This window comes from Cryptomeria japonica, chromosome 5, assembly GCF_030272615.1.
Source record: "Cryptomeria japonica chromosome 5, Sugi_1.0, whole genome shotgun sequence".
Classification (NCBI taxonomy): Eukaryota; Viridiplantae; Streptophyta; class Pinopsida; order Cupressales; family Cupressaceae; genus Cryptomeria; species Cryptomeria japonica.
The window spans coordinates 670325993-670352255 of record NC_081409.1 but is presented as its reverse complement, the minus strand read 5'-3'; the positions used below and the strand labels follow the sequence as shown (position 1 = coordinate 670352255).

General features: G+C 36.6%; 1 protein-coding gene across 1 annotated transcript in view; it reads left to right on the top strand.

Annotated features, from left to right (window-relative positions):
* LOC131039540 (probable RNA-dependent RNA polymerase 1) overlaps window positions 1-25994 on the top strand; it is an 80730-nt gene extending 54736 nt beyond the window's left edge. The window contains exons 3-4 of the mRNA XM_057972325.2: window positions 24560-24710; window positions 25213-25994. Of these exons, the coding sequence (XP_057828308.2) occupies window positions 24560-24710; window positions 25213-25971 (910 nt within the window). The 3' untranslated portion in view covers window positions 25972-25994. The remainder of the gene's footprint in view (window positions 1-24559; window positions 24711-25212) is intronic.
* The last annotated feature ends 269 nt before the right edge of the window (window positions 25995-26263 follow it).

Below are 26263 nucleotides of genomic sequence, written 5' to 3'. Positions count from 1 at the left end.
CAAGGTCATGTGGTGCGTAATTTTGCTCATAATTTTTGAGCTTTCTTGACTCATAGGCAATTACTTGTCTTCTTTGCATCAAGACTCCACCTAATCCTTCCCCTGAAGCATCAGTTACTACTAAGTATTGGTCGTATGGATCTGGCACTTTTAGAATTGGTGCCATGGTCAATTTCTCTTTAAGGAGTTCAAACGCCACCTGGCATTTTTCTGACCATTCAAATCTTTTGCCATTCCTTTGCAATGATGTGATGGGGTGTGTGATGCGCGAGAAGTTCATTACGAACTTTCTTAGTATCCTGCTAACCCCATGAAGCTTCTAACTTCATGCACATTCCTGGGACTTGGCCATTTAGAAATGGCTTTAATCTTTGTCGGGTCTACTGCTATCCCTTTGGCTGAAATTATATGCCCTAGGTATTGTACTTCTTTTTGGAAGAAGGTACACTTGGATAATTTTGCATATAATTTGTTTTCTTGCAATCGCTGTACAACAAACCACAATTGTTGCAGATGTTCTTCTTCATTCCTTGAGTATATCAAAATGTCATCTAAGAACACCAAGACGAACTTGTCGAGGCAGTCATGGAATACACTATTCATTAAATTCATGAAAGCGGCTGGTGCATTAGTAAGTCCAAATGGCAGAACCATAAACTCGTAATGTCCGTAACGAGTTTTGAAGGCAGTCTTATGGATATCCTCATCCTTTAACCTCAACTGATGGTACCTTGATCGCAAATCGATCTTGGAAAAGATTGCTGCTCCACACATTTGATCAAATAAATCATCAATGAGGGGTAGAGGATATTTGTTTCGGATGGTCAATTATTCACCATCCTGTAATCTATGCAAAGTCAGAGAGTCCCATCTTTCTTTTTAACAAAGATTACTAGTGCCCCCCAAGGCGACACACTAGGTCTTATCAATCCCTTATCCATGAGTTCTTGGAGTTGGGCTTTTAACTCCATCAACTCGACCGTTGTCATCCGATAAGGGGCTTTGGATGCAGGTGCTTCTCGTGGTATTAATTTGATCAAAAAAATCGAATATCCTTTTTGGTGGTAAGCCAGGCAATTCCTCTGGAAATACATCCTGAAAATCTTGGGGGTAAGGATATTTCACATCAAAAGGCTCTTCTGGTTCTTCAGCTTCACCAAACTCCTTTTTATGACGATAACAGTTCTCATACATCATCATATCATCCTGATATAGGACATCCTTTGCATCCCTGATTTCATCCATTTTAACTATAAATATCTGACATCTTTTCTTTTCGCTTCGTCTCAGCTGCATAACAGAGAGTTGCCGCAATCTAATTTCCCGTTGCATGCCTCGTAAGAGTACTTTGTTGCCAAAGTCATCCTGGCATTCCACAAACTTGTTGAAACAATTTACCCTTGCCCTATGTTGACCCAACCACTTCATTCCTAAGATGACATCATATACGTGCCTAGTGGTGCTACAAACAAGTCAACTTCAGTAGTGAAGTTTGGAAATTCCACTCTTGCCCCAAATAGGCATTGCTCTACTTGAGCTCTTGACTGGTTGGCATATTCTACAGTCCATGAATTAACCATAAAAATAGCTCTCCTAGGAAATCTACTAAGCAGTTTTGGCGAAATGAAATTTTCATTAGCACCTGTATCAATGAGTATATTAATGGGTATACCATATAAAGTACCTGGAGTTTCTACTGGTGTGAACTGGTAATCAACTTGGTTATCAACTGCCGCATGAATTCTTTGCTGAAAAACTGCCTGTTGAGGTGGCAGTGGGTTCCTCTAATTTTGCCCTCTTGGTGGTTTAGTTGGGCACTAGTTGGCGTAGTGATTACCACCACAATTAAAACAACCCCCTGGTGTCCCTTCTTTTCTGGTTTGCTACTATTCCCACCATTGTCCCTCTTGGGTTTATCATAATTCTTACCCTCTCTATGGTTGTTTTGTTGTCCTCCTTGGTACCTTTTATTGCTTTTATTGTTGACTCCATATATGTCTCCCTTCTTCTTGAAGTTTCGAGACGACTGTCCCCAGTTACTCTTCTTTCTGCTTCTATCTCTAATGGAATCGTCCTTATGGAGTTTTTGTTCTTGCCTAACAACTTTCTCATAGGCTTCATGCATAGTAGTCGGAGCTAAAACATCTACTGAACCACCTATTTGGTTTTTTAAGCCCATAATGAACTTTCTGATTTTATACCTTTCATCTACTTGGAAGTGAGGTACATACTTCAGGAGACGCGTAAATTTTTCCCAGTAAGCATGCACAGAAAGTTCTCCTTGTTTCTAATCCTAGAAATCTGTCAATTTTTGCTCAAAGAATAATTGAGGCAGCCATCTTTGTCTGAACACCTCCACAAATTTTCTCTAGGTTATATTGGCTGATCTCAGGCCAAGTTCAGTCTTTTTGTTCTCCCACCAATCGACAGCTTCTCCGGTTAGTTGGTAGTCTCCCCAAACAGCCTTCATGTTTTCAGTATAATCTCTGATCTCAAAGTACTTCTCCATGCTTGTAAGCCAGGCTTCAACAACGTCTCCTCCTTCAGCCCCATCGTACTGTGGAGGTCTTACTTTCTTCATATCTTCTGATATTACCCCCATAAGTTGCTTTCCCTTAGGGTTCTGGTTACGGTTTTGGGTTTCTTGGAACCCACTCTGAAGAGTGTGCTCTTGCTCAATAAACTGGTCCCTAAATTGAGACTCAAACTCCATGCTGGGTGTTTTTGTATGGCCACTTACTCTTTGCTCCAAGTCTTGGAGCCTGTTTTGCGTGTTTTGAACCATTTGGATGAGTTCATCTAGTTTATCATTTGATGTTTCCGGACCTCCGGATTCTCCCCCACCTTCTGGGTGATGAGACATGTTATAGTTCTTGTGACACCTGATATTACAAAAATATGCAGTTTTAGTTTTGTCTAGTATTCAACATTAAGAGTATGGTATGAAAACATAAATAATTTTTTTTTTTTAAACCATCTAACCATCCACATATATATCACGAAAATGTTTCCAAAAACTGTTGTCCAAAGTAAGCGGGGGAGTTAAAGTTCATTATATACAATGTAACCCTATCAGGGTTATTCTCAAAAAATAGTTCGGCTTAGGTTTCAATATTTACAAGAAAGGTTTCCTCTCTAAGAACTACTCTCCGATCTTGTGATGGGCTCTTCTTGCCCCTCAAAGTCGGAGAAGGGTAACAACCGGAAACCAGGTTGGGGTATGCGAACCGTTTTCGGTTCCTCAGGTTCAGGATGGATGACATCAGTGTTGTACTTCATTTCTTCAGTTGTAGGCTTAACCGGTTTCGGTGCTTTGTTTGCTAGTATTTTAGTTTGTACTGCTGCCTTACTAGCAACAGTCCAAAGTCGTCTCTCCTTGACGATTCTTTTTAGGGCATCGGCTAGGTTTTCGTCATCAGACAATATGGAGCAATACGAGTAATCATACTTGCGATTGATTACCTTCCACAACCGAAGGTAAACCGGGTCACGTGCTTGTTTTCTTTTGGTTGTGCGGTACATTCTAGACAATGCCAAGTATTTTGTTTTAGTTTCATTTCAAGTTTTTTTTTGTTCTTGTTGTGGTGAGCCCAAGGTTCAGTGTTGAACCAGATGCTATGATACCATGTGTAACATGCTGAGAATTTTGAAAGAAATTTAAATTCAAATAATCTAACTGTTGCAAAATTAGCCGTTAACATAAGCATAGCAAGATGGATATATATATATTCTTTAATTTCAAACAGGAACATGAATAACGATAACTAAAGATTAAGTACGTTGAACTAAAAATTTAGTATACATGCAATATTTAAGAACTAATTAACTTGCATGAATTAAAAAAGATAGGGTTTAGAGAGTACTTTTCAAATCATGCTAAATTCTAAACTTCAAACTCTGTCATGATACTGGTGAGAAGGGAAAGTATCATTAGGGCGCTTTTCCACCCGACCACAGACTATCTAGTCTACCATGCCATGTCCTTCTGGACTGGCCCGACCCTTCGTAGGGAGGTAAAAGAATACGAGAACTCAATGCCATCTGAGACTTGGTGTTAGGACCTACACACTTAGTCAGTCATACACTAAGGGTAACTCCCTACTAGTATGACGCTCTGAATAAGGGTATATCTGGTGCTAAAGATCAGACTAGTGCATGCATTACGTAGCACCACCTTGGCCAAGGTTTTACACTATAAGCACGAGTCTTCGCACTGTCAATATCCCACCCTTCTCGGCAATAAGTCTAGGTTTAGGGAGTTCAACTGAACTCAAAAGGGAAACTAGGGCCCGATGATCTCAATTGAATAGTATATTTGACATTGCTGATCGGTGGTTCGGGTTTAAGCAAAACTGAGTAAGCTCTATTAAGGTTTCAGCAGTCTTCTAAAACATGAGACAATGCAAGTTTCCGACTCTATACTGAGGGACCTTGTGGTTATAATTTCTTTCAATTAATTTTGCAGTTTAAGAATTCAGTCTATATATCATACATATATCGGTACGTAGTATTACACCTTCATGCTTCCATACACACACAACCTAGTATAGGCAAGTACTTATACACGTTGTATATGTATGCAAGTAATTATATACACTACATACACCTTATTCGTTAGATTGGAAAAGAAACAAAAGTACTAGTGATTGAGTCCCTTTCTTTCCATAACAGAAATAGAATGGACTGTTCCTACAAGAGACTGATACATTAACTCAGTATTGATATAAAAAGAAGATCCAGTAGTTCCGTATAAGCAACCCAGATATCTATAGTTTGCCAAAATCTTTTATGGGGGAAGCAGGGTTTTGCTGTTCAAGAAGCTACAACATAGTTCGAACAGAAGAAAATGTCTATATTTCCTTAGAATCTGCAAACTGTTCAAACCCTTGTCTAACATCGGTAGTATAGATTCTTATAAACCTTCACATTTTACATCAGACTCAAGAAACCATTGTATGGGTTCTTATACACACATATTTATATATATACTTACTGTATATACAAATATATATGTATAAAGAACTATTACCACTCCTCACCATAATAGGAACAAAATAAATAGATGCAGTCACAGCTACGTAAGTCCCCTTACTTTATATATGAAAATTAAAAGCAGAATGGAAGGATAATTACTTCCTAATTTACAGAAGGCAGCTAGGAAATCTGGTTTAACTATAAGGTAATGCAGCTGTGATACGTATGTTTTCTTGCTCTTTTTTTTAAGAGCCCAAACCCTTCCTAGATTTAAACAGTACCCATTGTGTTTCCTCACTAAAATTCGAGATTCATTGTGTCTTATTTAATTACATAGGGTTAACCCTCTCCGTAATTTCAAGAAACATAATTATTACTGAAATATTAACAGAGTATTAACAGGAGAAAAGCATGTATGCACTTTCAATTACAGACTATCACTGGTCCCTTAGCATAATACATTACATTTCTTCATGCTGGTATCACATGATTAAACTGAAATTACAGCTAAAATAAAACATAAAAGTGCAGAAGGGTTTCAAACTCACGTGATTGTGATGAGAATTTTTCAGACTTTCAACATTTAACAACCACAAAAGCATTTATGCAATTCCTTCTTTTTATTTTTTCATAAGAGAAAATAACAGTAAGAAGAAGAGGAAAACACAGGTCTGAAAGATAACATGACCTGAGATATGAAGTATCTCGTTTGAGAACTCTCTCTAGAATATCAAATAGTAGAGTTGTGAATGAAAGCAAGTACCAAACAAACCCCTATTCTTGATATTTTCCAGAAGCCAGCCGTAAAATATGATATCCCTCTCTTATCCTTTTGGTTTTTATATACCACGTAATCTCAATCCCACGTCCTAATACCAGGCAGGATTATCAAAACCCCCAAGGAGTCACGCAGAGCATGCTTATTCCTTCACGTGATCTGCATTCTGCCTTCCAAGAGAAGCTTCCACCACTTCACGCCAAAATGCCCGAAGAAATGAAATATCTTTCCCCCTTCCAATATGCTCGATAAAATTTATATCAAAGTTGAGAAATAACAATCGTTTTAATCTCCTTTAATTTTTTATTAATTATTACCTCCTTCATGCCCGATAAAATCATAAGGTAAGGTGGAGCGATGCAAAATGATTTATTAAAAACTTATTTCCCACTTGGCATTATTAAAATATTCCAAGCCAATTAACTAGCAACTATAGGAGAGGTTAATTTCATATCTCCCCCTCTCATAACCTTTACTTAACTATTGAGTTGCCAATTAAAGTTGGCAAATAAAATATTTATTTAATTAAAATAAAACTTGCTAGGCAATTATAATTAAATTTAATAATACATATTTATTTATATTTATATATACGTGACCTATACTCCCTACGAATACTTGACTGTGGTAGTACGTATACGATCAGGTATACGTGCTACCGTACCCAGGTACTCGTATAGGATATATAAGTTACGTATATATACTTATACATAAACACATATATTTAAATAATAAAAGTAATATTAGTGCAGTCAACTTAATTAATAATGAATGAAATAATTTATTAATATTAATAATTAATAATTATTTCAAGAAGCGACAAACCTTAGATTCTATGCATTGACCTACCAGGTTACCTAACGCACTGACTAATCAAGGTCCGAAAAGATCAACCTGGGTTTACCTGGCTTAGGCTAGGATTTTCAAATGGCATTGAGTTCTTTCCTTCCTTTCACCTCCCGACTTGATGATACTTTCCCTCCTTTCGTGGAGGACGATTGTCTCCTGCATACACTTGGCCCACAGAAATCGGTTAGATCCAATCTTGTCTAGTTCTGACAATTAATAAATCATGATAAAAGTGAAACATGATATCATATTGCTAACTGAAATTCATCAATTTACTTAATCAAAGTACATCAAATTTTGCATAGAAAACATAATTATCAGTATTCACATATGTATAATCATCTGAACAAATTCATCATTTAAAGCATAAAACTAGGCACATTATACATCATACGAGTATATCAAAATGCACTAGGGTTAACATGTATCAGGATGTAAATACTGCACAAAATCAACTAGGGCACAAGTGGGATGTAACAATCTGCACGAAGATGATCAAACTTGGGCAATTTGGTTCTCCCACTAATGCTTTGAATAAATGGTTCCCAAGATTGAGGGAGACCATTCAATGCTAACATGACTAGATCTTTATCTACAACTTGATCTCCAATGGCGCATAATTGATCCCTTAGCTTAGTAATCTTCATGAAGAATGATATGACTGTTTCTCCTTTCACCATTTTGATTTGATGAAGTTGTTGCCCTAGAGCAAGGGCTCTACTAGTGTTGTTGATCTCATAAAGTCCTTCCAAGGTTTCGAACATATCTCTAGTAGTTGTCATCTTGGAAATAAGTGGCACTAAATGATCCTTCACCGAATCAATCAAGATCTTCTTGGCCTTTATGCCATTCTTCTTTATTTGAAGTTTTTCAGCTTCATCAGCTGGATCAGGTATTTCATCCTTTTCTACGAACTCAAGAAGATCATTTTCTTCTAGTGCAATAAGGACTCTATATTTCCACGAAGTGAAGTTTGATGCACTTTCAAGCCTATCCTCAACCTTGAGTCCATTCATCATTTTCGATTGCTAAGAATTACTCCTTGGGATGAGAAGAGTAGAGAACTTCACTGCTATAGAGAAATCTGATCAAGATCTTCTTAAACCCGCTCTGATACCATGTTATTTTATGATCAGATTCTAGGGTAAGCATATGTAAGACAATTTAATCAAATTTGCACACCATGTACCCTGGGAAAACCCTTCAACATGAGGGAGAAAAACCCAGCAACAAGTATCTCTATTATAATTATCAAATAAGAACAAAAAGATGCTTTTACAATGATCAAATACAAGGACCAATATGAATCGCTTCACTCCTTGAAGCAAGATAGATAACTTAATTTGATCTTGAGAATCCACAATTTGCTCTAGGTATGCGAACTGTTGTTGAAGTTATGCGATCTGTGCTTGATGTCATTCGATGCTTATGGGAAGAGATCCGATCCTTATTTATATCCAATCGAAGACACCCTTTCACCAAGGTTTGGCCTCCTTTGAATCAAGGCGACTTTACACAAGGGTGGCGGACTTTTGCAAAGTCGGCCACTTAATAAAATAAATATATTTTATATAATGAAGCGCTATTTAAGGTATTCTTAAACAAATATGCAAAGTCAATGGCTAATTGCATATTTGGATGTAGTCAGCCAAGGAGACTCTCGCCGCTGCAATTGTCAACACCATGAAACACTGCTAACTTGCAAAAGTGGACAAAGATTCACCAACATATTGAACAATGAATTGTCTATTACTTAATAAGTATCACTACAACAATTTCTCCAAAATCTCTCTCTAACAAATGTAAAGAGGAGGGTTTATATAGACACCCCATTACAAAGCAATGGCCCAGATTGATCCAAGATCAACAGTTGAGATTAAAACATTAAACCCTAAATAGGGCAAGCTACAACAGTTATCCAAAACGGACCAATGAGAAATAAATAACTATTAAATCCAACTTTCATCTAGAAGTGAGCGTCTTGTTGAAATAGTAGCTAGCTCGGATACCTGTCTATTGTATTTTAATGTTGTCAATGACAATTAAAATACACATGTATCATCCCTCATACAATTCGAACTATTTTGGGTTGGACCCAAACACATGTAATGTGAAGGCAAATGATGTAACTTAGGGCTGGGAGCAAATACATGTAACTTGTAATTATATCTTGCTATGGATAGGACAAGACCTATGTATAATGGTACTTGTAGATAGGGCAGGCCCAATTTGGGCAGTAAAATCAAATATGTATTTTGAGCGATTATGTAATTGGGCTGGGCCCAAACTCATGTAGCGTGTGGTAAAAGGAAAACAAGCAATAACGTGTTAATAGGTCAAGACCTATTTGGACGATATACATAATATTATTATTATTAAATTAATGAGCAAGTCGACTTGGGGTATTGGCACCAAAGGTTGGATATAAAACCAACAGCAAATGAAGTCATTATCATCTTCATTATCACATGTAATCTGCTCTCCAATATTGGCGATCTCTCTCTGTCTTGTGCAAACTTGCTTCTCATCTATTGTGTGAAGTTATTAAGGCTGGCTGTTAGGTGATGCTATCAAGATCATCTTGCGAAATTAATGGAGACTCACTTTGTGCGAATTTGATGCTGATCTTCCTTAGTCATCTGCTGCTGATAAGGGCTACTATCTTCATTGTTATATAAAGAGAAATTCAGATCTACTAACCTGCTGATTGGACAGCAGTCTGAGATAAGCTCACTTGCCTTGTAATTGCCTACATTTGAGATAATACATATTCTACTTTGTTGCTAGGTTTTTCACCTCCAAGAGGGAGGTTTTCCCAGGGTATTGGTGTGTCTTGTCTTGTGTTTTTCATTGCTGTTACTGTTCTATTATAACCTGATTATTTAAGATTAACATCTGATTGCTTAAAATTAACACGTCTCATATCCTTTTCCTTGGCAACAAATTCAATGAACCTAGTCACTATGGGGTCGAGTTCTTCCATTGGGACACTTGGCATAATGTCGATCTTATATTCCATTAGGTCCATCTCATCTTCACATGTGGCAAAAGTGGCTATCCAATCTATTTCCAGTTTTCGAAAACCATCCTCAATGGACAGAAATGAGGATGCCTTGCTAAAATATTGCTTTCGGATTGAATTTGCAGAAGCGAAGAAGTTGCTTTGAACTTTGGCTTTCAGGTTCTCTACATCCATGTCCTTGTCTCAGACTACTTTGATTGTTTCTTCTTTTCTTCCTCTTTCCTTAGCCTTTTCGGGATGTCTTGGACTTCCTGTTCCTTTGTAGTAGGACCTAAGTCCACGATCATTAGCTTGTCATCATCGGGAGTGATGTCCTCTTTTGTTTTGTCAACTTTTGGAATGGCCACCTGTATTGAACAAGATCCCGTGCCATCTTTAAGGATTAAGGAATATTTCTTTGCCTTCTTTTCTTGAAATCTTTGAGGTCCACATGGCCAAGGTTGGTATCTCCAATCTTCTTTCATTTGTCACAATCTTGGACTCCAGTCGTGGTCCTTTGTTATTGAACTTCATCTGCACCTTTCTAGAAATCCCTTCTTGAGTTGACATCTACCACTTAAAAAACATGAAAAATTCTTGAGTTAGAAAAAAGAACAAGGGGGTTTGATGCTCGTTTGAAGGAATTTCGAAGTAAGAAATCTGATTTAACTTATAAAATTCTAGAAATCAGACTTAGTGGAATTTTGGAAATTGTGAAATCAAGTCTGATTATGAAATTTTAACTAAAAATCAGACTTAGTGAAATTTGGAAATTAAAATTAAGTCCGATTATGAAATTTTCTGTCTCCAAAACTGTAAAAAGCATAAAAAGCAACATGATCCTAGATGAAATTCAAAAAATTTGAAATGAAAGTTCTCATGCAAGTCTGGAAAATTAGAAATTCAGACTTAAAGAAATCTTGAAGTTTGAAAGAAATTGAAATTCCAAAAGTCTGCTTTCAATCTTTTGTAAACCTGAAAATTTTGATGAAATTCCTTAAATTGCTTTAAGGAATTGCCTTAAACTTCGTCTCCAAATGTAGGAATTAGCTTTGAAATTCCCTTGGAAGTTGTCCAGTACCTGCAATTTACTTCAAATTTTGCTTTGAAGTCTGAAAGAAATTCTTTCCTTGGCTTCGACTTTCAACCTTGACAAGCAACTTGTGAGTTGAATGAATGCCAATGCTTATGTTTATAGAGAAGTCGAACTCTTGCTTTGGTTTGTTTTTTGTTTTAATGTTTTATTGGAAACGAATCTGATCATGTTTTGAACATCAAGTTGAACCTTCCCTTTTCTCTTTTGCTTTAATGACCTCAAAGGCGACCTCTTGCTTTCTCCTAGAAGTTTCTTCTCATGGTGAACTTTACTTTGATTTTTTAACTTTTGCTTTAATTCCTCATCACTTTTCTTTCAACACTTAGGCTAATTTCTTTTCTATTTTCCCTTGGGCGGGCCTTCTTCTTGGTTGAGAATTTTCCCATGTCTTCATACTTGGCCAAATTTTTAGAGTTTTGAATTTTTTTCAACACTTTGGCAAATTTTACCTCATCTCCCTTGGGCTGACTTAGTTGGCAATCAAGGAATTTCATCCGTAGGCATTGGATGATCTTCATGTTTGAACAAGGATTTTTCACTTGGGGAAGGGTGGGTGGGGGGCGGACTTCATGTTTGGTTGAGAAATCCTCATGCACCTAGGGCGGACTTGGTGTCATCTCAAGGAATTCCTCATGGATGGTAGACTCGGCACTTTCTTGGGAAGTTTCCTTCATGGCTTGAGGGCAGACTTGCTATTGAGATGTGGAATTTCCCTCTCCTTGAGGGTGGACTTGCTATTCAAATAGGAAATAAGCTTGGGGTGGACTTCACATGAAGTCAGGAAATTTTCACTCTTGGAGGGTGAACTTCACACTTGATTTTAACTTTTTTGCTTTAATCCACTAGTACTTAGCCAAAATTTTCGATTTTTTTCTCCAAGGTATCAACACTTAGCCAAATTTCTTGAATTTTCTCTTCTCCAAAGTATCAACACTTAACCAATTTTCCTATCCTCTCTTTGGGCGGACTTCATGCTTGGGTAGGGAAAATCCTCATGTTTGAAGGTGGACTTCATGTGCTTTTGAGGATTTTTCTCATTCCCAAGGTGAACTTTGCTTGCTTTCAAGAAATTTTCCTTATGCCTTGGTGGACTTCACACATGTTTGTGGAACTTTCTATGTCTACTTGCGTGGAGTTGGTGCGAACACAAGGATTTTCCTTCTTGGCTTGGGCGGACTTGATGTGAGGTCAAGGAAACTTCTTGTCTAGAGGGCGGACTTCATGTCTCATTAGGAAATTTTCACCAAGCATGGGCTGACTTCATGTCTAGATAAGGAATTTTCCATGGTTGGAGAGCAAACTTGAATTTGAAGCAAGGAAATGCCTTCCTTACCAGGATAGACTTCACATGCCACCAAGAATTTTCCTCCTATCTAGGGTGGACTTCATGTCTCAGTAGGAAATTTTCACCAAGCATGGGCGGACTTCATGTCGAGGCAAGGAATTTTCCATGTTTGGAGAGAAAATTTGACTTTGAAGAAAAGGAAATTCCTTCCTTACTAGGGCGCTTCACATGCCACCAAGAATTTTCCTCTTGTCTAGGGCGGACTTCATGTGACGTCAAGGAAACTTCCTATCTAGAGGGGGGACTTCTCTTGGAATCAAGAAATTTTTCCATGGATAGATGATCTTGATGATTGAACAAGGAATTTCTTGATCCAAGTTCCAGACTTAGCCATTTTCTCGTGATCTTCAATTAGCTTTTTGGAAATTATCCTTTGGATTCGAAGAAGGTTAGACACTTGGTTTGTTCTAGATGAACTCTCTTGGCTCCATAATTTCCTGATTTGATGACCACCTATGACCTTAGAAAAAGCAAAAAAGCAACTTTCTATTTTTAGAAAATAAAGCAGAACGAAAAAGAAAGTGCTTGGCTTGGCCCCAAAAAGTCAAAAACAAAACTTTCTATTTTTAGAAAAAGCAAAAAATTGCAAATTTCCTAAAAATAGGAAGTTGTCAGAATTGATCTTGGAAAGTTGTGATTTTACTCCTCTAACATGTCTGAGCACTTCTATAGCATCATAACGCTCTTTTGGCCATTGTTTCTCCCTATTGATTTTGGTGGCTCCTCCAAATTTTGAAAATCTTGAATCATTTGTGAAAGTGAGAAATCAAAGACAAAACCCTAAGACACCAAAACACTACCCAAAAAAGCAAAAACAAGGGGGTCCCCATTTGCAATGGGGCGATGTGTGATTACGTCACAACAATACAACACCTCTTTGAGTCCAAAAGCACACACTTGGTAGGCTTAGCATAGAGTTGGTTATATTTGAGAACTTGTAATGCTTGATCTAGATGCTGCAAATGTTCCTCCCAACTCCAATACAAACTTCTTAAGAAATTTCTTAAAGATGGAATTCATCAAACTTTGAAATGTAGATAGTGCATTAGTAAGATCAAATGACATCACCAAAAACTCATAATGACCCCATGAGTTCCTAAATGTTGTCTTGGGAATATCTTCTTCCTTGATTTGAATTTTGTGGTAACCCAATCTAAGATCTAACTTTGTAAAATCATAGCTCCCACTCATCTAGTAAATCATCAATGATTGGAATAAGAATTTTATCTTTGATGGTGTACATGTTGAGAACTCTATAGTTTGGGCACATGCACCAAGTTTGATCCTTTTTACGCACCATCACCATGAGCACTTTGGCTATACTCGATGATTCTCACCTCTAGCATCTTTTGAACAATCTTTTCAATGTCACTTTTTTGTATATGGGTACCTGCATGGCCTGATGTTGGGTGACTGGCTTTGTGGTACTTGTTATATGGCATGATAATGATCCTTCTTAGGAGGAATTCCTTTAGGCATATCTCCAAAAACTACTGCATGACAATCTATAATTACTTGTAAATCTGGATGGGTAGGAGCATTTGATTGATAGGCTTCTAATGAGAACAATTGGGTCACAAATCCATTAGCTCCTTTCTTAATAAACTTTTGCTTTTAATGAGAGCTTACCATCTAGGGGGACTTTGCATGCAACTCTCTTAGCTCCATTGTCTTTCCTATTGATTGAAATCTCATGAATAGTTCCTGAAAGTTCATCTCAATTGTTCCCAATTTAGTAATCCACTACACTCTCAAAACAATATTGTTGGAACCATAGAGATAGCAAACATAGAGCAATCCAAATTATAGTCCCCTATGGATAATTTAATGTTGTGGCATTTTCTAGAACAACTAACAGCATTGCCATTTGCAATCAAGACCTAAAACTTTGGAGCGAAATATATAAACAGTTAGACAAGTAGCCAACTATTTGTTGATGAAATTATGAGTACTACCCAAGTCAAACACCATTTCTCTTTGTTTTTTTAAGAACCCCATTACCTTGAGAGTTTGTGGGATGCTAAACCTGAGAGCGTATGACAAGAAATTATTTGTTGGGGACCATGTGATTCATCATCTGACTCCATATAACCCTCAAATATTAGTTCCTCTTCTTCCTCACTTGGACCTTCAATATAAACAATTTTTTTTCATTGCATTTTTGTCCTCGATTGGTTTTGCTATCAGAATTAAAAAATAACCCTTTTTCTCTCTTCTCCTCACCTAGTTGTGGAGTCAACGTGGTAGGTTGATGTAATGCTCCCTTCTCAGTTCTAGATTGATGGATGGAGTCTTAGCCTATTTTGGAAACTCGTAGGCTAATCAAAGACTAAATTAGGGTTTTTGTCTTCAGGAAGGTTTTCGGAGAGGTGTTTGCAGGAGTTCTACAGTTTGTTGTCTACATTCTTTCTGGGTTTTTCGTGAGCTTCAGGATGGTATGACATGCATTCCAATCAGTGAAGATTTTTGAATTTACTATTTTTAGTAAATTGCGATAGGCCGACAACTATTTTCTTTATAGGGTTTTCTAGGTTTTTTGAGAGCTCCACCATGGTTTGACATGCAAATTCTTCGGAGATGATTTCCGGACTTACTATTTTTAGTAAGTCATGACTACTGCTCAGAATGTGATGAAAATGACTTTTGACAAACTTACTATTTTTAGCAGTATGCTATTTATAGTAAGTACTATTTTTGGCAGGATCCTGTATTCGAACTCAGATGACTATTTTTAGTAGTTCAGTTCAGAGCTCCAATTCAGTTCAGTTTTGGTGATTTCCAGCACTTCAGTCTCCGGCTCAATTTGACAATAATCGGTATTTGGGGAGAAGGTATTTTTAATATATTAATACCTTAGGCATAAGGTTTTGACATTTGATTATTTTATGGATGGACGACTTAGGAAAAGGAGAAAATAATAATTCTATCCTAAGTCTACTTGGGCGAATTATTTCACCCCTTTGCTAGACACCAAAATACAGTGCATTATTATTATTTTATATACTTTATGTTATCTCCAAAAGTTCGACTTAAGAGGGGTCATGTTTGGACGCCATTTGCTAAGGGGAAAATATGAAATGCAACACCTAAGGGGTGAAATGAAATGTAATGGAATTTGGGCGCCGTTTGAGTGGAATTTGAATTTGAATTTGGCTGGCAAAAAGTTATAAATACATGGCTTGGGCTCTCATTTGGATATCCATTCTTGTTATGATAACGAAGTGCTGTTGAAATGTCGTCAAATTCTTACTTCGAGGGATGCATACCTCATAGTGCCTCAGTTTCGTGCTTGAAAGATAGCGCCTAGCTGAATGTATGACTGTTTCTCATCCAGAGGAGCAGATTGGGCTCAATGTGGTGAAGATTTGTGTGGATTTCTGAGTGTTCTTGTTGCTGGTCGCGGAGTGTGCTGAAGTCGATTTTTGGTCACAGGTCTCAGTGTGTCATTCTCCTCGTTTTGGGTATCTCATCTATCTTTCTTTATGGTTTAGGCGATTCATTTTGCAAGTTTATAGAGCTTAAAATGGTGTTTTGGATTTTATTTTTGCAAAATCGTACCTTAGCTGGCTGTACCATGTGGCTGGGCGCTGTGGAATGCGTGCATAAATTATTGGGGTCAGTTTGCCATGTTTTGTTGTCCTAGGAATGATCGCCTACCTCCTAGTGATCATTTGCTTTAGTTACGTGTCATTTGGTTAAGAATTGGGTGAGTTGTGTGTGTTTTAGTGGGATTTGGTGTTGCTGGTCTGTGTGTTTTCTGCGTGCTGGGAGTATATCAGAATTAGAGTTTTTGGTGTTTGGAGTTGGTTTTGGGGTGTGTGAGTTCATTGGTGTGAAGAGAAAGGACTTGGTTTCATTTGCAACTGTCGGTCATGTTATTGCACTTGGTTCATCACTCTTATATGCTATGATTCATATTGTAATGTTGGTAGTAGTACTAACAACAGTTTCTATTGTTGACTCTTGTCCCACTGCATAAGTGCAAGAGGCTGGCCTTGCCGCCTATCTTTGGAATAGTGATTTCCCTTAAATTGTAATCCATATTGTGCATTGTAAAACTGGTTAGTAGTACTAACAGCTATCTAATTGGATTATTGCTCTTAGTCCCACTGCATAAGTGGAAGAGGCTAGCTTTGCCACCTATTTTGAATATTGTAATATTGTCCTCCTACTGCATAAGCGATAGAGTTGATTGTAATTTCATTTCTAGTCCTCCCGCTGGATAAGCAGTTGAGTGATTGCTTTTTCAGTTTCTTGGCTTGTTTTTGGCTGGTTTACCGCCAAGTGATCTTTCAGTATTCTCATTATCCCTCTGAAAAGTGGAAGGGGCTGGCTTGCCGCCCAAGTACCGTAATCAATTTCAGTTTCTTGCATCTAACGATCCCCTCAACACTGCATGCTCTCACCCTCCTAGATTGGGCTCTCGGTGATCAAAAGGTGGAAAGGATTACTTTCAGCAGTATTGGGATTTCATTTTCTAACCCTAACGGGTGTTTGTGTTGATTGTAAACTGAAATAATTGAAAAAAATTAAGGGGGATATTATAGTTGAGGCAATGACTAGCTTATTTCTCTTATGTTTACGATCCCTTGTCATCTTATTGGCCAAAAAATTCTCCTCAACTTGTCTTGCCATAAGTATTGCTTGTGACAAGGATTGTGGTTTGAAAAAACATACCTCATATTTTATGTGGTCCTTCAAACCTCCTAGCAATATTTCTTTCAAATTTTGGTTTTTAACATTCTCCATTCATAGACAAAGGGATTGAAATTGATGAGTATAGTGCTTGATTGTACTTTTTTGCTTTAACTTAATGAGTTTGTAGAATTAGCTATCCATAAAATTATCTCCATGATGGGTAGCAAGTTCCTCTTGAAAAATTGACCATGTGACCACACAACCCTTCTTTATTGTCTTATCACATATTAAATGAGACCAAATAAATTGGTTTGGTTCCAAGTATAATGATGCCATAGCTACCTCTTGTTGACTTGGAACATGGTGAAGATCAAAGAGCTGTTCCATTTGGCAAAGCCATTTGGTTGGGTCCTTGCCATCAAACTTTGTCATATCCAACTTGGGTATGAATTGCCTAGGCATATGGTTATTAAAGAGACGATCCTTTTTGAGATTTGAGTCGATTCCACAAAATTTATGTCCAATGAAAGCATTATATCCCACCTTATTAGGTGAATATTCTCCTTTATACTTCATCCCTTGAATAAACATTTCCAACTTCCTTGAAAGTCATTCATGTCCATCTGCATCCTCACCAATGAAATTCCTTCAGTCATCTCCTTTGTTGTTGAAATTTCACCCTTGACCTTGCCAATTTCTTCATTAGATGTAATTTCCTCAATTTCTACATCATCCTTATTTGGAGATTTCCTAGGTGTTGTGGCATTCTATTTGCCTCTTGTTGTAAGCCCCATCATGATGGAAAATAATAATTTTGCAACAAATCACACACTAAATTCAAAATACTTTGAAAGTTTTGCTGTGACTTATCAAGGCCTAGGATACACTTTCCTAGAAAAATCTCCCAAAGACTAGCTGATTTGTAGCTTTGAAGGCAAATTTATTGGAAGCTCTAATTCTGTAACAAATCACTAAATTCTGCTCCAAGTACTCTATAATTTGGACTATAGGTGCCTCGATGAATTCTTGAAAAACCTACTAAAAATCAGGAAAGTTTTTACCAAGATTTGGGAGATATAGGCTTTCCAAATAAATTTATTAGAAATCCTAATTCGGCAATAAATCACTCAATTGTGCTCCAATTCCTCTAAAATATGGATCGAAGTTGCTTCAATAGGTTCTTCAAAAACCCTTTAAAAATTAAAAAATTGCCAAAGTTTGATATATGTGCTTCCCAAAATGACCTTAAATTTTGAGAAAGCGCTTTGCCTTCATGGTGCCAAGATCATGCTCTATTACCATTTGCAATGAAATAACATACACAAAAGAGGAAGATAATATGAAATATGCTGTAAATACTTTATAATAGCTAAGAATAACAAGCCACTTTGAGGGGGCAAACCTCCAAATATCTCCAATGGGAACACCATTCACAATCTAATTAACAAATAAGACTCACTACCTCCTATATATACCATAGTTGCATAGAATTTCTTGATGAGGGGACACGAGATGGGTTTCGGGGATTGGGGGACCAAGGGCCTAAATTTGGGGATGATAGGGGGACAATGACAAAGTGACAAGTTTTGGGGGTGATGTTGATATGCATATAGTCCTTGGAAAAATAGTCATAAAAAGATTGATAAGAACTACAAATGAAACTTTTGGCAAATCAGTAAAACTTATAAACTATGAAGTAAACATTGACAATTTAACATTAAACAATGAAAATTTCAAATTCGAAACTTATATTATATTCAAGATTTCATAATGATGATTGCAATGAGTACACTGATGATTTCAAATGTTTAAAATAACAAAATGGAGTGAAGTGAGGCCTCTAATCATCCCCAAACTCCCCATCACTAGAATTGTTGGACTGTGCATGGTCAAGCTCCTCTACTCTAATATCAAACAACCTTGCATATGTAATTGTAGCATCCTCATCAATCTATGCTGGCTCCTTTGGCTCTACATCCTATGCGGTGCTGGACTCTCCCTGTACAAAGGTGTTTTGTGGTCAATGAGACACAACACACTATGTACAGCCACAAGATTCTTTGCTCTCCTAGAGATAAGCTTGTTCCTCTTAAAGGAGTGGATGAAACTATAAGTAGACCAGTTCCTCTCAGTAGTAGAAGAACTAGAAACTTGAGATAGAAAATAAATGGCTGGAGTGGTAGTCAAATAATTCAGTCCACGCATATTCCAACACAAAATTGAGTCCTTTTGTGTGATAGTTGCCCTATCCATCTTGGCCTCCTCAAAATAACCCCTAAGAATGGCAAATTTTGTCCTCTTAATATGAATGATGTCAACATCTATAGGATCGTACATCTTTTGGTTAGCCCTCATGAACCCTACCTTCATCTTAGCATCTTGTATGGGTGTAACTCTACCAAGGCTTTGCATGTACCATTTAGGTTTCAATGTATTGGCAACCATGTGCAATGGAGTGTTGAGCTTCTCCTATCTCCAATGAATTATTGGCTGAATATGCTTATTGTAGAATGCTAATGTGGGGTCCTTCTCACATGGTAGTCTTCATTTGATCTAGCATAGAATCAGTGCACTCATACACATCTTCAAGGCTAGGTGCATTGGCATCCACATATCTAATTATTTGGAAGATTGGAGTAATGATGGAGACAATAGATTTTGCATCACCTCAAAAAAACATCATTCTTCACCACATCCTTCACCCACTTCCCCTGCTTTGTCTTGGACTCAGGCCACTAATTCCATTATGCTGTCATAACTATTAGTTGCAAGGCCTCTTGCAACTCAAGTATTCTCTATAAGAGAATGAAATAGGATGCATATCTAGTCTCGGCAAGTTTCAAGAATTCCTTCTTAGAGAAATCCCTAAAGAGTGCATGTAAAGTGTGGTAGTTGTAGATAAACATTTGGACATCTCGAGCATCATTAACCATTGTTTTGATCCAATCAATCTTTCCCATGACCTTGAGTGCATTATTCATAGCAAGCACACAACAAGGAATCCACCAAATATGTCTATAAGCTGCCTCAATTAACTTCCCTATAGCTTTGCACACTTGGGCCACATTTGTCACTGTGGCATAGGAAATAGGAATCATCAAAAACAAGTAGATCAAAACACTAGACATGATAACTCAATCATAAGAGCACTCATTGCAATGAACCTATCCTAAAACACATTCAATAGAGACATAAAAACAAAGCATTCGAAAGCAAAGATCATGCAAACCAGATGACGATTTGGATGCTTCTTCCATGCGGCTCCATTGTTCTTCTTTCCTCTTCAAATGGATTTGTGGATCTCACCTACAAGTGCACACATACAATTGAAAGCAAGATGGATGTTGGTTATTGGTCAAGAGTACTAGAAGCATAAGTTCGATAGTTTGATTAGGGATTCGGGATCAGCTTTGATTGAAAATCATCCAATTTATAGAAGAATTGGATAAATGACAAGATTAGCATGATGCAATTCAAATGGAAATTGCAAATCAATATGACAAATCATGACAAATTATGCACTTTCCATACACAATTTGATTGATTGATAATTGATGACAAATTATGACACATTCTATGTCAAAATTGATTGATTATCAATTATGACAATTTATGACAAATTGAAATGTCATTCCCATAGAATTAGGAGATGAAATAGGAGGGAAAAGAAATTAGAAATTAAGGAAATTAGAAAATTGAAATTGATGAAAATTAGGAATTAGAAATTGATGGAAAAATAGGAAATTAGGAACTAGAAGAAATTAGGTAAATTAATTAACAATTTGTCATTTATTAATTAATTTACAAGAGGAAGAATAATTAGCCAATTAAATAAAGATTTAATTGTAATGAGAAGACTTAGGATTAATAAATAATTTAGTAATCCTAGAGGAAGAAATGACAAATTAGGTTAAATGAATAAATCATAAAACCCTAGAAGACGAATTAGAAATGCGAGAATGACAATTAGGTCTTGATTGAAGATAATTAATGTCATGATTTTGAATTGATAAATGACCAATGCGACAAAATGATTTGATTGATAAATGTGCCAATTGACGAGGAACAATGACAAATTGATCCAAATTGACATAATTGAGACAGACAACGATCGATGACAAATCGATCGCAAAATGACAAGATTGACAAAAGGACAAGGATCGATGACCAATAAATTGCAAAACGACAAGATTGAAAACGACCACGATCAATGACAAATTGATCGCAAGATGACAAGATTGAAGGATTGATGATAAATCGACAAGATTGAAAACGACCACGATCGAACAATGACAACGATTGATGACAAATCGATCGTATGATGACAAGATTGAAAAGAGGACAAAACCTTAATTAGGATTGACGATGTCCAAAATGATAAGATGGATGAGAGGACAAAACCCTAATTAGGATTGACGATGTCCAAAATGATAAGATTGATGAGAGGACAAAACCCTAATTAGGATTGACGATGTCCAAAATGATAACAAATTAGCACGCACATTGATGCAACAAGATAAGTTCGATCAAAATCATGATTGGATAACGTTGTCGACAAGACCAAATTCGAGGACGAGATGATTGAAGAATGTAGAAGAATGACTCGATGTTTGCAAATGATAAAGACCAAGTGCAAATCATAGGAGAAATGTTAATGCGACGCAAAAACCTAAAATGAGGCAATGCGCAATTGTTAAAGTATGACTCCGCAAGCGTTAACCATTTTTGGGTGTCTACAGTCACTACTTGGACCACATTTTGTGGCCCAACCTCCTTAATAGCATCCTTGAGGATTTGAAACTAAAAATTGGCATCCTTGTGATTTCTTGAACAATTAATTGCCTTAAGAAAATATGGGCCCTGAAAACATATAGCCATGATATTGATTAGTGGACAATGCCTAATGTCCATCCACCCATCTATATGACTATACTACATCTACTTGCCACCCAACATTCTTTCATTTTCTCCATTAGCACATTTATCTTGGAATATTTCTTATCCAAGATTGTGGTCCTCGAATTTTGTCTCCCTTGCTGGCACATATGATGGACTTGCCCTTGCTACCTTTGCCATCGCCTCCTTATAATAAGCTGAGCCACATGGAATGGAATGCCTTTGGCAAAGAAGAATTTGCCAATGGCATTATTGTTATAAACACGGTTGCCTTTGCACTAAAAGAAACCCAAGCACTGCGCTGCACAACACAAGGAGACCAAGGGCGCAAACCTTGCAACAATTATTTGGCTCATCTTTCATCTGCACATTGAATAATTCAGCTAATGGGTTAGGCGCATCACTCGTCAACCTGCGTTTCCCGTAGCCTCTGTTGCATAGGCCCTTGAAATAGAAGAAACTGGCATATGTGCAACTTGCCTCTGCAAAGTAGAAGTAGAATCATTTGGCTGACGTTGACAACCCGAGTCTTTGACACCTCTAGCCTACGTATCTCAACCCTAAATTTCAAGTTTGTCCCTTACACCTGACATACATCTACACAAAGGAGAGGATACTCAAAAGTTTCATTTTAGTTTGACAAAATAAAAAATTCGAACATATAAACTACTAAAAAAATTTGTATAACTTAAAATAAAAAAATATGAAACCATGTCTATGAATACGTTTTTTTTTATTTTCAAATTTCAATATTGAATCTTGATGACAATATGAACAATAAACATTGAATGTGCATTTGCAATAATGTCTATGAAATTATGAATAAAATTAACAAATAGTCATAGAATCCTACCTTATGCTTGAAAAATATTTCAACTTGGTGTAGATCCTCTTCCTCTATTTCTTGTTTCTCAACCCTCTTGCACTTCAGCACTTCACTCTCACCAATTTGCTCCTCCTTAACCCTATTTGTTGAATTGCGTTTCTGAGTAAAAATGAGGATTTTAGGGTGTTTTATAGGGTTTGAGGGGCTTAGATGGGGCCATTGGCCATTAAGGTTTGGCCTTGGGTGCAGGTTTCAAGAATTTTTTTATCTTTTCATTACAAACAACTTTATGGCTTGCGTGCTGTGGGAGATGCTTGGGCATCTCTGGGATGGTTGGGACACTCCTAGGAGTCCTCCAAACATCTTGGGATGGCCCCAGTGTCTCTGAAGTCTTGGCGGAGGTGGCTGTGTGATGGGGGAATGTTTCCCGAGTCCCAACATCCCGAAAACATCCTTATCCCAAAAACACAAGGTTTTTTGTGGGGGATGCATCCCTGTGGAACACTAATATATACACTACTTATGCCTAGGATATCACCCAGTCTGACTTAGATAACTACATATAAAGCCCGTGGCTGATTTAAATATCTAAATAACAATATAATAATGATAACATGACTTAATTAAAAGTTAGGGAAGCCACAAGCCCACTTTTAATAACCCTATGTGTACTCAAAGATTAAGGGTGGCATAGCATATCTTAACAACCTGGATTCATGCATGTTAATTTCTGTTATATTTTCTTTTATTTTCTACACTAGAGTATACATTTATCTTACTGTGGTGAAAATTTTCAGTTGCAGCTGCCTATAAACAGCTTCACCTTAGTAGAGAATTAGGTGTTTTTGTAAATTAGCAGTATGAAGGCAAGCCTTGTACAACCGCATATTTATTGTTCAGTCCTTTTCTACCTTTTTCCCTGTAATGATCTGTTAAATCAAATTAAATTCATTGAAGCTTATTGGATAGAATATAAATTTGAAATTGTTGTTTGTCTGAGGCAAATACTTTATCATACATTTCATGCTAGTTTTAGCGTATCTTTTGCAATCATATTGTGTCATTTGGTTTTTTGACCTTCTTCATTCTTTTACTATGAAAATTGGATCAGTATGATGTGTCACGGTGCTTGCATTTCTGATGATTCGTACATTTATGTAAGTGTAGAAGATTTGTGCTTGTGTTTGGATGAATGCAAATTTGCTTTGAAATTGTTGAAGAGCATTCAGTTTAGGCTTGCATTCAAGACTAGTTCATTAAGAAACTCTAGTCACAGAAAATAGTGGCATTTTTAAAGACAAAAGATATTAATTTTCCACAGTCAATGATGTGTAATGGAGTTTCTGGCTCTGAAACGTTGATGAAAAAATTCAACATAGTCAAATCCAGAAACTCCTCTACACATTTTCAAAGAAAGTTTAATTTTTTTAAACAATTAAGAGGCACTTTGGTATGTCCCAGAAGAAACATAATTCCTAACTCGCTGACATTATTTGGATTTTTGAAGCTTCATATATTGCTTTTTGAGATTGTTGTTTGTGTGAGGCAAATGCTTTATCATACATTTGGTGCTAGTTTTAGTGCATCTTTTGCAATCATGTTGTGTCATTTGGTTTTTTGACCTTTCTCATTCTTTTATGGTGGAAAGTGGATCATTATGATGTGTCATGGTGCTTGCGTGTATGATGATTCTTACATTTATGTAAATGTAGAGGATTTGTGCTTTTGTTTGGATGAAAGCAAATTTGTTATGAAATTAATGTAGAGCATTGAGTTTAGGCTGCATTGCAGACTAATACATCAACAAATTCTATTCAAGAAAACATTGACATTTTTAAAGACAAAGACATTAGATTTCGAGAGTCTGATATTGTGTAATGGAGTTTTTGAATTTGACTGTCTCGATTATAGAATATGATTCAAATTGATGAAAATTATCAACATAGTTTAATACAGAAACTTCATTACACATTTTCTCAGAGATTAATTTTTTAAACAATTAAAGAGGCACTTCGATATGTCCCAGAAAACACTTAGTTCCCAACTCATTGAAATTATTTGGTTGTTTGAAGCTACATATATTGATTTTTGCAACAATACGTAGATTGCAAGAATTTGAATAATTAGAGATTAACTCTTTAATATCAATTGTTTAGGCCTCATCCAGTTGAATCTTCTGGGAGTGATTTGGGTGGGAACTTCTACTTTGTATGTTGGGATGAACTACTTATTCCACCTGATCAAGATCTGCCAATGGACTACTCTGTTCAGAAACCTATTCAACGAAATTGTGATTTGATGATTGAGGTATGTGTGTGTGATAAAATAAATTGACAGCATGGTTTCTAGATCCAATAAATGCCATTATTAATCAACTTTATATGCAGAGAAGATCTTGATTTACTACTCTATATGATCTGGTATTCAGAATACTATTTCGCAAAGATGCTTAGAGGATATTCTTCACATATCACTGTGAACTTCATTCAATATTTAGCTGTTTAATATCACATTTGTATCTCATTGATCTGTAATTTATTTCTCTCTTTCTATATAGTAATATGCACTATAAATTTTTGGTTTACTTTAGCAGTGAAATCATGTATAGAAATCATTTATAGATTTGAAGTCCTACATTTTTAACTATAACCTCACCAGTTCAGTCATTCCCAGAATGCTAACATGGAACCATAGCATAAACTTGCTACCCATGTTACATCTAAGCTTGGAAGTTGATATGGAGAATGCATAATGCAAAATTATTCTTGTAATTATATCAGATAATTTCATCTATAACTTTGTGATGCAGGAAATAGAGGAATATTTTGTGAACTACATGCTTAACGATAGCTTGGGTATTATAGCTGATATGCATGCAGTATACGCTGACAAAGAGCCCACCAAGGCACGGAGTCAGAGATGCCAACTGTTGGCAAGGCTTCACTCAGAGGCAGTTAATTTCCCCAAGACAGGTATACCTGCAGAAATGCCTCTGTCCTTGTTTCCAAAAGAATATCCTGATTTCATGGAGAAAGAGGATAAACCAATGTACATATCTACTGGGATTCTTGGGAAGCTTTATAGAGCAGCGAAAAACACATCAAAAGAGAGTCCTTGTGTATCAGAGCCTCGAAGAGAAGATGCCCATAAAGCACATGACAGTGCTCTAGAAGTTGAAGGTTTTAAGGACTATGTAAAAGATGCATTAATTTATAAAAGTTGGTATGAGGCCAAGTTATCTGCATTGATGGAACATTATGATATACAAAGTGAAGCTGAAATAATAAGTGGGAATGTAAGTTCATTTTCAAAATTCTTTGACAAGAAGAGATATGGTGACATTAAGGAGAAAATCAACGAGTCAGTAAGATCCCTTCATAGTGAAGTGAGGGGATGGTTTCAGGAAAGTTGCAAAGTGCACCATAATGAGGCTGCAATGGCGTCTGCTTGGTATCATGTCACTTACCATTCTGATTATTCTACGAAAACTCATTTTGTCAGCTTCCCATGGATTATATATGATGTATTACTCAATGTTAAAAAATACAATGAATTTAATAATAAATAATGGAAGTTAATTTTAACGATTAATTAGTTTGTTATGCTGTGCTTGTAGGTGTCCTGTATGTTAGGCCATTTTTTTTTTGTTCTTGTTTTTAATTTTTTTTCACAAATGAAAAAATGGTTTTGTTTACCATCTGTTTTTAAAAAATTTAAAGCTCAGTAAATTTACATTAGAGAACCCCATGTCCTCATGTGGCTGGTTAAGTGTAATTTCTGCTTAAATTTAAGCAGCTAGTGTTTCCGTGGAATCTTTTCCTAAATATAGCAGCTACTATTTGACAATTGAAAATAAGCTT